The sequence below is a fragment of the Mus caroli genome, unplaced genomic scaffold (assembly GCF_978045245.1).
Source record: "Mus caroli unplaced genomic scaffold, Mus_caroli_1 scaffold_3, whole genome shotgun sequence".
Lineage (NCBI taxonomy): Eukaryota > Metazoa > Chordata > Mammalia > Rodentia > Muridae > Mus > Mus caroli.
The window spans coordinates 68,808,568-68,820,929 of NW_028227258.1; the positions used below are offsets into that span (position 1 = coordinate 68,808,568).

The 12,362-nt window shown below is 51.9% G+C and overlaps 2 protein-coding genes across 2 annotated transcripts; both read right to left on the minus strand.

Annotated features, from left to right (window-relative positions):
- Nucleotides 1-1,419: 1,419 nt before the first annotated feature.
- LOC147005580 (filaggrin-2-like) lies at nucleotides 1,420-6,909 on the minus strand. Its single transcript, XM_085836057.1, has 7 exons — nucleotides 6,838-6,909; nucleotides 6,138-6,784; nucleotides 5,494-5,723; nucleotides 4,626-4,869; nucleotides 3,546-3,995; nucleotides 1,654-3,347; nucleotides 1,420-1,478 (listed from the first exon to the last, which is right to left on the minus strand). Exons 1-7 carry the CDS (start codon nucleotides 6,907-6,909, stop codon nucleotides 1,420-1,422), a joined length of 3,396 nt encoding a protein of 1,131 aa, XP_085692183.1.
- A 126-nt stretch (nucleotides 6,910-7,035) lies between these two features.
- Nucleotides 7,036-10,679, minus strand: LOC110291868 (uncharacterized). Its single transcript, XM_085836058.1, has 4 exons — nucleotides 10,542-10,679; nucleotides 8,737-10,102; nucleotides 7,369-8,619; nucleotides 7,036-7,226 (listed from the first exon to the last, which is right to left on the minus strand). Exons 1-4 carry the CDS (start codon nucleotides 10,677-10,679, stop codon nucleotides 7,036-7,038), a joined length of 2,946 nt encoding a protein of 981 aa, XP_085692184.1.
- Between the last annotated feature and the right edge of the window lie 1,683 nt (nucleotides 10,680-12,362).

Sequence of the window (12,362 nt, forward strand, 5' to 3'; positions counted from 1 at the left end):
CGGACTGAGGCTGTCTACTGCTGTCCTGAGAGGGCCCTTGAGGTCTGCCCCGTTGGCCATGCACGGACTCTCTCTGTTGATTTTCTCCCTGGCAGTGACAGGATTCAGAATGTCTCTGTGGGACTACCGAATGTTCCTCACCCTCACTGGTCTCGGGGTGCACTGGTGATCTCCTTGGAGATCTACCAGAGCCAGACGGTGAGGGCTGTCCCTTGCCAGATTGAGGCTGTCTACTGCTATCCTGAGAGGGCCCTTGAGGTCTGCCCCCTTGTCCATGTACAGACTCTCTCTGTTGATGTCCTGCCTGACCGTGACCGGATCCAGAATGTCTCTGTGGGACTACTGAGTGTTCCTCACCCTCACTGGACTCAGGGTGGACTGGTGATCTCCTTGGTGATCTACCAGGGCCAGAATGTGAGGGCTGTCCCTGGCCTGCCTGAGGCTGTCTACTGCTGTCCTGAGAGGGCCCTTGAGGTCTGCTCCGTTTGCCATGCACAGACTCTCTCTGTTGATATCCTGCCTGACCGTGACCGGATCCAGAATGTCTCTGTGGGACTACTGAGTGTTCCTCACCCTCACTGGACTCAGGGTGGACTGGTGATCTCCTTGGAGATCTACCAGAGCCAGACGGTGAGGGCTGCCCCTTGCTGGATTGAGGCTGTCTACTGCTATCCTGAGAGGGCCCTTGAGGTCTGCCCCGTTGTCCATGCACAGACTCTCTCTGTTGATGTCCTGCCTGACCGTGACCGGATCCAGAATGTCTCTGTGGGACTACTGAGTGTTCCTCACCCTCACTGGACTCAGGGTGGACTGGTGATCTCCTTGGTGATCTACCAGGGCCAGAATGTGAGGGCTGTCCCTGGCCTGCCTGAGGCTGTCTACTGCTGTCCTGAGAGGTCCCTTGAGGTCTGCCCCGTTGGCCATGCACAGACTCTCTCTGTTGGTATCCTGCCTGACCGTGCCCGGATCCAGAATGTCTCTGTGGGACTACTGAGTGTTCCTCACCCTCACTGGACTCAGGGTGGACTGGTGATCTCCTTGGAGATCTACCAGAGCCAGACTGTGAGGGCTGTCCCTGGTCGGCCTGAGGCTGTCTACTGCTGTCTTGAGAGGGCCCTTTAGGTCTGCCCTGTTGGCCATGCACAGACTCTCTCTGTTGATGTCCTGCCTGACCGTGACCGGATCCAGAATGTCTCTCTGGGACTACTGAGTGTTCCTCACCCTCACTGGACTCAGGGTGGACTGGTGATCTCCTTGGTGATCTACCAGAGCCAGACCTTGAGGGCTGTCCCTGGCTGGCCTGAGGTAGTCTACTGCTGTCCTGAGAGGGCCCTTGAGGTCTGCCCCGTTGGCCATGCACGGACTCTCTCTGTTGATGTTCTCCCTGGCAGTGACAGGATTCAGAATGTCTCTGTGGGACTACCGAATGTTCCTCACCCTCACTGGTCTCGGGGTGCACTGGTGATCTCCTTGGAGATCTACCAGAGCCAGACGGTGAGGGCTGTCCCTTGCCAGATTGAGGCTGTCTACTGCTATCCTGAGAGGGCCCTTGAGGTCTGCCCCCTTGTCCATGTACAGACTCTCTCTGTTGATGTCCTGCCTGACCGTGACCAGATCCAGAATGTCTCTGTGGGACTACTGAGTGTTCCTCACCCTCACTGGACTCAGGGTGGACTGGTGATCTCCTTGGTGATCTACCAGGGCCAGAATGTGAGGGCTGTCCCTGGCCTGCCTGAGGCTGTCTACTGCTGTCCTGAGAGGGCCCTTGAGGTCTGCCCCGTTGGCCATGCACAGACTGTCTCTGTTGATATCCTGCCTGACCGTGACCGGATCCAGAATGTCTCTGTGGGACTACTGAGTGTTCCTCACCCTCACTGGACTCAGGGTGGACTGGTGATCTCCTTGGAGATCTCCCAGAGCCAGACGGTGAGGGCTGCCCCTTGCTGGATTGAGGCTGTCTACTGCTATCCTGAGAGGGCCCTTGAGGTCTGCCCCGTTGTCCATGCACAGACTCTCTCTGTTGATGTCCTGTCTGACCGTGACCGGATCCAGAATGTCTCTGTGGGACTACTGAGTGTTCCTCACCCTCACTGGACTCAGGGTGGACTGGTGATCTCCTTGGTGATCTACCAGGGCCAGAATGTGAGGGCTGTTCCTGGCCTGCCTGAGGCTGTCTACTGCTGTCCTGAGAGGGCCCTTGAGGTCTGCCCCGTTGGCCATGCACAGACTCTCTCTGTTGATGTCCTGCCTGAGCGTGACCGGATACAGAATGTCTCTGCGGGACTACTGAGCTTTCCTCACCCTCACTGGACTCAGGGTGGACTGGTGATCTCCTTGGAGATCTACCAGAGCCAGACTGTGAGGGCTGTCCCTGGCCGGCCTGAGGCTGTCTACTGCTGTCTTGAGAGGGCCCTTGAGGTCTGCCCCGTTGGCCATGCACAGACTCTCTCTGTTGATGTCCTGCCTGACCGTGACCGGATCCAGAATGTCTCTGTGGGACTACTGAGTGTTCCTCACCCTCACTGGACTCAGGGTGGACTGGTGATCTCCTTGGTGATCTACCAGAGCCAGACTGTGAGGGCTGTCCCTGGCCGGACTGAGGCTGTCTACTGCTGTCCTGAGAGCGCCCTTGAGGTCTGCCCCGTTGGCCATGCACAGACTCTCTCTGTTGATGTCCTGCCTGACCGTGACTGGATCCAGAATGTCTCTGTGGGACTACTGAGTGTTCCTCACCCTCACTGGACTCAGGGTGGACTGGTGATCTCCTTGGTGATCTACCAGAGCCAGATTGTGAGGGCTGCCCCTGGCCGGACTGAGGCTGTCTACTGCTGTCCTGGGAGGGCCCTTGAGGTCTGCCCCGTTGGCCATGCACAGACTCTCTCTGTTGATGTCCTGCCTGACCGTGACCGGATCCAGAATGTCTCTGTGGGACTACTGAGCTTTCCTCACCCTCACTGGACTCAGGGTGGACTGGTGATCTCCTTGGAGATCTACCAGAGCCAGACTGTGAGGGCTGTCCCTGGCCGGACTGAGGCTGTCTACTGCTGTCCTGAGAGGGCCCTTGAGGTCTGCCCCGTTGGCCATGCACAGACTCTCTCTGTTGATGTCCTGCCTGACCGTGACCGGATCCAGAATGTCTCTGTGGGACTACTGAGTGTTCCTCACCCTCACTGGACTCAGGGTGGACTGGTGATCTCCTTGGAGATCTACCAGGGCCAGAATGTGAGGGCTGTCCCTCTCCTGCCTGAGGCTGTCTACTGCTGTCCTGAGAGGGCCCTTGAGGTCTGCCCCGTTGGCCATGCACAGACTCTCTCTGTTGATGTCCTGCCTGACCGTGACCGGATACAGAATGTCTCTGTGGGACTACTGAGCTTTCCTCACCCTCACTGGACTCAGGGTGGACTGGTGATCTCCTTGGAGATCTACCAGAGCCAGACTGTGAGGGCTGTCCCTGGCCGTCCTTAGGCTGTCTACTGCTGTCTTGAGAGGGCCCTTTAGGTCTGCCCTGTTGGCCATGCACAGACTCTCTCTGTTGATGTCCTGCCTGACCGTGACCGGATCCAGAATGTCTCTGTGGGACTACTGAGTGTTCCTCACCCTCACTGGACTCAGGGTGGACTGGTGATCTCCTTGGTGATCTACCAGAGCCAGACCTTGAGGGCTGTCCCTGGCCGGCCTGAGGTGGTCTACTGCTGTCCTGAGAGGGCCCTTGAGGTCTGCCCCGTTGGCCATGCACGGACTCTCTCTGTTGATTTTCTCCCTGGCAGTGACAGGATTCAGAATGTCTCTGTGGGACTACCGAATGTTCCTCACCCTCACTGGTCTCGGGGTGCACTGGTGATCTCCTTGGAGATCTACCAGAGCCAGACGGTGAGGGCTGTCCCTTGCCAGATTGAGGCTGTCTACTGCTATCCTGAGAGGGCCCTTGAGGTCTGCCCCCTTGTCCATGTACAGACTCTCTCTGTTGATGTCCTGCCTGACCTTGACCGGATCCAGAATGTCTCTGTGGGACTACTGAGTGTTCCTCACCCTCACTGGACTCAGGGTGGACTGGTGATCTCCTTGGTGATCTACCAGGGCCAGAATGTGAGGGCTGTCCCTGGCCTGCCTGAGGCTGTCTACTGCTGTCCTGAGAGGGCCCTTGAGGTCTGCTCCGTTGGCCATGCACAGACTCTCTCTGTTGATATCCTGCCTGACCGTGACCGGATCCAGAATGTCTCTGTGGGACTACTGAGTGTTCCTCACCCTCACTGGACTCAGGGTGGACTGGTGATCTCCTTGGAGATCTACCAGAGCCAGACGGTGAGGGCTGCCCCTTGCTGGATTGAGGCTGTCTACTGCTATCCTGAGAGGGCCCTTGAGGTCTGCCCCGTTGTCCATGCACAGACTCTCTCTGTTGATGTCCTGCCTGACCGTGACCGGATCCAGAATGTCTCTGTGGGACTACTGAGTGTTCCTCACCCTCACTGGACTCAGGGTGGACTGGTGATCTCCTTGGTGATCTACCAGGGCCAGAATGTGAGGGCTGTCCCTGGCCTGCCTGAGGCTGTCTACTGCTGTCCTGAGAGGGCCCTTGAGGTCTGCCCCGTTGGCCATGCACAGACTCTCTCTGTTGGTATCCTGCCTGACCGTGCCCGGATCCAGAATGTCTCTGTGGGACTACTGAGTGTTCCTCACCCTCACTGGACTCAGGGTGGACTGGTGATCTCCTTGGAGATCTACCAGAGCCAGACTGTGAGGGCTGTCCCTGGCCGGCCTGAGGCTGTCTACTGCTGTCTTGAGAGGGCCCTTTAGGTCTGCGCTGTTGGCCATGCACAGACTCTCTCTGTTGATGTCCTGCCTGACCGTGACCGGATCCAGAATGTCTCTCTGGGACTACTGAGTGTTCCTCACCCTCACTGGACTCAGGGTGGACTGGTGATCTCCTTGGTGATCTACCAGATCCAGACCTTGAGGGCTGTCCCTGGCCGGCCTGAGGTGGTCTACTGCTGTCCTGAGAGGGCCCTTGAGGTCTGCCCCGTTGGCCATGCACGGACTCTCTCTGTTGATGTTCTCCCTGGCAGTGACAGGATTCAGAATGTCTCTGTGGGACTACCGAATGTTCCTCACCCTCACTGGTCTCGGGGTGCACTGGTGATCTCCTTGGAGATCTACCAGAGTCAGACGGTGAGGGCTGTCCCTTGCCAGATTGAGGCTGTCTACTGCTATCCTGAGAGGGCCCTTGAGGTCTGCCCCCTTGTCCATGTACAGACTCTCTCTGTTGAAGTCCTGCCTGACCGTGACCGGATCCAGAATGACTCTGTGGGACTACTGAGTGTTCCTCACCCTCACTGGACTCAGGGTGGACTGGTGATCTCCTTGGTGATCTACCAGGGCCAGAATGTGAGGGCTGTCCCTGGCCTGCCTGAGGCTGTCTACTGCTGTCCTGAGAGGGCCCTTGAGGTCTGCCCCGTTGGCCATGCACAGACTGTCTCTGTTGATATCCTGCCTGACCGTGACCGGATCCAGAATGTCTCTGTGGGACTACTGAGTGTTCCTCACCCTCACTGGACTCAGGGTGGACTGGTGATCTCCTTGGAGATCTACCAGAGCCAGACGGTGAGGGCTGCCCCTTGCTGGATTGAGGCTGTCTACTGCTATCCTGAGAGGGCCCTTGAGGTCTGCCCCGTTGTCCATGCACAGACTCTCTCTGTTGATGTCCTGTCTGACCGTGACCGGATCCAGAATGTCTCTGTGGGACTACTGAGTGTTCCTCACCCTCACTGGACTCAGGGTGGACTGGTGATCTCCTTGGTGATCTACCAGGGCCAGAATGTGAGGGCTGTCCCTGGCCTGCCTGAGGCTGTCTACTGCTGTCCTGAGAGGGCCCTTGAGGTCTGCCCCGTTGGCCATGCACAGACTCTCTCTGTTGATGTCCTGCCTGAGCGTGACCGGATACAGAATGTCTCTGCGGGACTACTGAGCTTTCCTCACCCTCACTGGACTCAGGGTGGACTGGTGATCTCCTTGGAGATCTACCAGAGCCAGACTGTGAGGGCTGTCCCTGGCCGGCCTGAGGCTGTCTACTGCTGTCTTGAGAGGGCCCTTGAGGTCTGCCCCGTTGGCCATGCACAGACTCTCTCTGTTGATGTCCTGCCTGACCGTGACCGGATCCAGAATGTCTCTGTGGGACTACTGAGTGTTCCTCACCCTCACTGGACTCAGGGTGGACTGGTGATCTCCTTGGTGATCTACCAGAGCCAGACTGTGAGGGCTGTCCCTGGCCGGACTGAGGTTGTCTACTGCTGTCCTGAGAGGGCCCTTGAGGTCTGCCCCGTTGGCCATGCACAGACTCTCTCTGTTGATGTCCTGCCTGACCGTGACTGGATCCAGAATGTCTCTGTGGGGCTACTGAGTGTTCCTCACCCTCACTGGACTCAGGGTGGACTGGTGATCTCCTTGGTGATCTACCAGGGCCAGAATGTGAGGGCTGTCCCTGGCCTGCCTGAGGCTGTCTACTGCTGTCCTGAGAGGGCCCTTGAGGTCTGTCTCGTTGGCCATGCACAGACTCTCTCTGTTGGTATCCTGCCTGACCGTGCCCGGATCCAGAATGTCTCTGTGGGACTACTGAGTGTTCCTCACCCTCACTGGACTCAGGGTGGACTGGTGTTCTCCTTGGAGATCTACCATAGCCAGACTGTGAGTGCTGTCCCTGGCTGGCTTGAGGCTGTCTACTGCTGTCCTGAGAGGGCCCTTGAGGTCTGCCCCGTTGGCCATGCACAGCCTCTCTCTGTTGTTGTCCTGCCTGACCGTGACCAGATCCAGAATGTCTCTGTGGGACTACTGAGTGTTCCTCACCCTCACTGGACTCAGGGTGGACTGGTGATCTCCTTGGTGATCTACCAGAGCCAGACTGTGAGTGCTGTCCATGGCCGACTTGAGGCTGTCTACTGCTCACCTGAGAGGGCCCTTGTGGTCTACCCCGTTGACCATGCACAGACTCTCTCTGTTGATGTCCTGCCTGACCGTGACCAGATCCAGAATGTCTCTCTGGGACTACTGAGTGTTCCTCACCCTCACTGGACTCAGGGTGGACTGGTGATCTCCTTGGTGATCTACCAGAGCCAGACTGTGAGTGATGTCCCAGGCTGGCCTGAGGCTGTCTACTGCTGTCCTGAGAGGGCCCTTGATGTCTGCTCTGTTGGCCATGAACAGATTCTCTCTGTTGATGTCTTGCCTGACCGAGACTGGATCCAGAATATCTCTGTGGGACTACTGAGTGTTCCTCACCCTTTCTGGTTTCGGGGTGGACTGGTGATCTCGTTGGAGATCTAACAGAGCCATACTTTGTGTGATGTTCATTTTGGGATAGTCTATGTCTATATTTGCCATGATCCGACTCTCCATGTTGATAGTCTTCCTGATCTGGTCTTGATTCTTTCTCCCCAAATCGATACGAGGGACCTGATCCATTTCCATGATGCCAAGCACTAGATGATTGACTATGTCCAGGTTCATGCTCTCCATATCCATAAGACTCATCTAGTCCTTTCCCATGCTGCCAAGAGCTATATGATGGTCCTGAGCCAGATTCATATTGTCCTGAAATTTCTGACTGATGAGAACCTGTCCCATGCTGCCCAAAGCCCAATGACTGACCCAAGCCATTCCCATGGTTCCAAGATCTAGATGAATGACTTGGTCCAGACTCATGCTCTCCAAAGCCAGATGACCTGTTGCCAGAACCATTTCCATGCTGCCATGAGCTAGAAGACTGACCATGTCCAGATTCCTGCTCTCCATAGCCAGATTCTTGACCTGAGCCTTTTCTATGTTGCCATGAGCTAGAAGACTGGCCAGGTCTAGATTCCTCCTCTTCACTGCCAGATGACTGACCTGGGCCAGTCCCATGTTGCCATGAGCTAGAAGACTGACCATGTCCAGATTCCTGCTCTCCATAGCCAGATTCCTGACCTGAGCCTTTCCCATGCTGCCAAGATCTAGATGATGGACCTGAGCCATATTTATGATGCCCAGAACTAGATGACTGACGAGAACCCGACCCATGCTTCCCAAAGCCAGATGACTGACCTGAGCCAGTCCCATGCTGCTCAGACCTGGAAGACTGACGTGAGCTAGATTCATGTTGACCAGAACTAGGCAATGGATGAGAACTGGACCCATGCTCTCCAAAGCCAGTTGCGTGGCCTGAACTACCCCCATGCTGCTGAGAGCCAGAACCATGATGCCAAGAACTAGATGACTGACTGGGTCCAGACTCATGCTTCCCAGAGCCAGATGAGTGACCTGAGCCTGACCTGTGTTGGCCAGAGCTAGATGAGTGTCCAGAACTGGACCCATGCTCCTCAAAGCCAGTTGACTGGCCTGAGCCACCCCAATGCTGCTGAGAGCCAGAACCATGATGCCCAGAACGAGATGACTGACTGGGTCCAGTCTCATGCTTCCCAGAGCCAGATGACTGACCTGAGACAGCACCATGCTGCTCAGACCCAGATGACTGACGTGAGCCAGATCCATGATGCCCAGAACTAGGCGACCCTTGAGAACTGGACCCATGCTCCCCAAGGCCAGATGACTGACTTGAGCCTGACCTGTTATGCCTAGAGCTAGGTGACTGACCTGAGCCAGATCCATGATGCCCAGAACGAGGCGACCCTTGAGAACTGGACCCATGCTCCCCAAGGCCAGATGACTGACTTGAGCCTGACCTGTTATGCCTAGAGCTAGGTGACTGACCTGAGCCAGATCCATGATGCCCACAGCTAGATGACTGACCATAACCGGACCCATGCTGCCCATAGCGACATGACTGCCCTGAGCCAACCCCATGATGACTATAACCTGAGGGTTGACCTGATGCAGTACCATGTTGGCCACAGCAAGACTGACCTGATTCATGTCCATGTTGTTTAAAGCCAGAGGACTGACTTGAGTTTGTTCCATGTTGTTCACAGCAGGATGAGTGCCCCGAACCAGATGAATGCTGATCACCTTTGGAAAATCCATTTGAACTACACCCCTTTTGATGAGAGCTTGAAGAATGTCCACAGGAACTCATTCCCTGTTGACCACAACTAGAAGATTGAGTTGCTCCAGACCCATATTGTCCACAGCAAGAAGAGTGACTTGAACCCATTCTTTGTTGTCTTCCACAGTTCTGTGGTTGACCACATTGTTTAGATACATACCCTCTCTGACTAGGAGACTGGCTACAGGATCTAGGTTTAGGTTGACAACATCTAGAGGACTGACCTTCTGAGACACACCCATATCCTTGTCCTCCACTAGTTCCTGATTGACAGTTTGACTGGGTACAGCAAGACTGATTTCCTTGCCCTTGTGATCTACTTGCTTGACAAGAACTTGAAGCATTTTGTGGTCTGCAACATCCAGTAGAATTACTAAAACCATATACATGACTTTGTATCTTACTGTTTCCTGAACTTGAAGTACTATACCCAAGCTTTTGTTCTCCACCCTTTCTTGACTGAATGTAATTTAACTCATATTTGTTCTTCTCCAATCCACATGACAATCCACTATGACCTTCCCTTCCCTGGTGGTTTAACCTATATCCAGACTCATACTCTTCCCCAGATTCTCTAGAGGGGCTATCATATGACTTGTCTCTTTTTTCTCCTAGCTCTTCAGATCTGGAACCATCTTTCTCTTTGTTACTACTCCAAGAGTGACCAAAGATAGACCCATGGTGTTTTTTCCTTGATTCCTCTGAGCTGGATAATTCATCTTGCCTTTCCAACCTCTTAGAGTTGGACCCACGTCTATGTTTTGCACGTCCCCGTGAGCCCCCAGAACTATGTCCATGCTCCTCTCCCTCACTCCAACTTGAAAATCTGAAACCTGATTTCTGTCTTGGTGTCTCCTCTTCCTCTTCTGTTTCACTTTCTTCCTCTTGGTGTCGATGGCCACGCCTATGCTTCTTTGACCCTGAAGCTTTACAGTATTCTTTCCCAAGAACCTTGTTGCAGGCCAGAGCCAGTTTAAATATCATCAGAATAAACTCAGTAAAGTCTAGTCTTCGGTCATGATCTCGATCCAGCATATGCATGATGACATCTACTGTGTCCGGATCATCTGGATTCTGTATATGAAAGACACACCAATAAAGACATGTTCAGTCACATTCTCAGATAAAATAACCTAGCAGCACCTAGTATATTTGTGTACTGTGTGTTACATAAATATTTGAGTATTACTTTAGGTTAATAGGGGCTAGCATTTGTGAAAGGTTATTAGAAACTTTCAATTGATTGATCAATTAATCGATCAATTGATCAATTTGTTAGCACAAATTTATCTATTTATGTTAGATGGGAAGCTTGAGTGCATGAGGAAGTTAGAGTATAAGTGGAAGAGCACAGGAAAGTATGGAAGAAACATCTGCTTTTAAAAAATATATGCTGACTTAATAGATTTATGATGACCTAGCCCAAAAGACTATTACTGGAGTTTTCTCAGAGTCAGGTGGGGCAGTGCATGTTCCAACTAATCTGGTCTTAAAATCCTGACTTAACACATACCTTCAGAATTGGCCGGAACTCCTTCTCCAGCAGTTCCTTTAGCTCATCCTTGCTCAGTGTGCCGCATTCTTCATCTTGCTTGGTATATTGGTAGAATACATCAATGATGGTGACAACACTTCTTAAGAGATATGCCATTTTTGTTTTTTTCAAGTTTAAATGAACCTAGATGGAGAAGAAACAGAGATATATAGAGAACTAAAGAGAGAGGCCTCATTTTCTTTTAGTTTACCAGCAGGTCTTATTTTAATATAATGCAGTGGTTTTCAACTTTCTTAATGCTGTGACCCTTTAATACAGTTACTTATGTTGTAGTGACCCCCCAATATAATTATTTTCACTCTTTCTTTCTTTCTTTCTTTCTTTCTTTCTTTCTTTCTTTCTTTCTTTCTTTCTTTCTTTCTTTCTCTTTTATAACTGTACCTTTGCTACTGGTATGAGTCATAACATAAATATTTTATATGCAGGATTTTGGATATGAAAACCCCTGTGTGCCGGGCGTGGTGGCGCACGCCTTTAATCCCAGCACTCGGGAGGCAGAGGCAGGCGGATTTCTGAGTTCGAGGCCAGCCTGGTCTACAGAGTGAGTTCCAGGACAGCCAGGGCTATACAGAGAAACCCTGTCTCGAAAAACCAAAAAAAAAAAAAAAAAAAAAAACTTTAAAAAAAAAAGAAAACCCCTGTGACAGCATTGTTGGACCACCAAAGGGATTTAGACCTACAGGTTGAGAACTACTGATAAAATAACTTTTTAAACCTCTTTTTTTTCTTCCACCTCAACATACAAGTATGGGTCAGCGTTTTTATCAACACAAAGGAAACTTTGGGCATGTTACTGACTCAACTGAGATGATCCCAGGTCTCCATATTATTTGTCTTTGATTACTATATTCTTTATATAATATCTCTTTGGGTACTTTGATGTCCTGGGGGTTACTGTGGGCTTCCATAGTTCCTAGGACTCCACATACACAATGAGTCTTCTACTCTGCCTTGTCTGTTTTGTCCTATTCTCTTGTATCCTTTTCTCCTCCATCGTATCCCTCTCCTTAACTCTGATTTTCTTTCCTCTTCCTTTTCATTTCTTTCCTGGCATGAATGTGATACATGTATGTGTTTGTGTGGGTGTGTATTCATATGTGTTTTGGAACTTTTGCACATATGTGGGCATGTGTGTGGAAACCAGAATCATCATTTGGTGTCTTCTTCAATTAGCCTTTACATTGTTTTTATATCTGTTCTTTATGTATGAGGGGATTGTGTATGTGTATGTAAACATGTGTATAATATATGAAGGTGTGTGTGTATGTATGTGTTTGTATTTGTGCATGAGTATAGGCATGTGTATACCATGGTGCATGTGTGGAGATCAGAGGACAACTTCAGGTGTGGTTCATCACTTTCTACATTGTTTGAATCATGGTTTCCTGTTTGTATGCTGTTCATCACCTGTTGCCAGACTAGCTCCAGGTACATTGGAATTTCAGATGTTCACTCACTATGCCCAGCTTTATGTCAGTTCTAGGCATTTGAACCCAGGTCCTCACATGTATTGTAAGTTCTGTAGACATTGCATGCTTTTCCAAGCCCTCTGCCTTGTATTTTGAGACAGCATCTCTCAATGAACTTGGAGTTCACTGATTTGGTTAAATTGGCTAGCAAATGAGATCTAGAGAGCTACTTGTTTCAGTCCTTACCCCAGCACAAAAGTTCCAAACACGTGGTACCATAGCTAGCTTTTACAAAAGTGCTATACATATGAACTCAGATCCTCATGCTTGCATGGCAGGAACTTTACCTGTTAAGTTATTTGCCCAGGCT

Excerpts from the sequence above, each read along its gene's own strand:
- LOC110291868 (XM_085836058.1), bottom strand. The coding sequence starts at position 10,679 with ATGGCATATCTCTTAAGAAGTGTTGTCACCATCATTGATGTATTCTAC. Across the intron at positions 10,103-10,541 it reads AGTTCCGGCCAATTCTGAAG|AATCCAGATGATCCGGACAC; the intron begins GTATGTGTTAAG and ends TTTCATATACAG. Across the intron at positions 7,227-7,368 it reads ACATGGAGAGTCGGATCATG|TCTCGGTCAGGCAAGACATC; the intron begins GCAAATATAGAC and ends TTCTGGATCCAG.
- LOC147005580 (XM_085836057.1), bottom strand. The coding sequence starts at position 6,909 with ATGGACAGCACTCACAGTCTGGCTCTGGTAGATCACCAAGGAGATCAC. Across the intron at positions 5,724-6,137 it reads TCTGGATCCGGTCACGGTCA|TGGATCCGGTCACGGTCAGA; the intron begins GGCAGGACATCA and ends ACAGAGACATTC. Across the intron at positions 1,479-1,653 it reads CCACCCTGAGTCCAGTGAGG|ATCTCCAAGGAGATCACCAG; the intron begins GTGAGGAACACT and ends TGGCTCTGGTAG.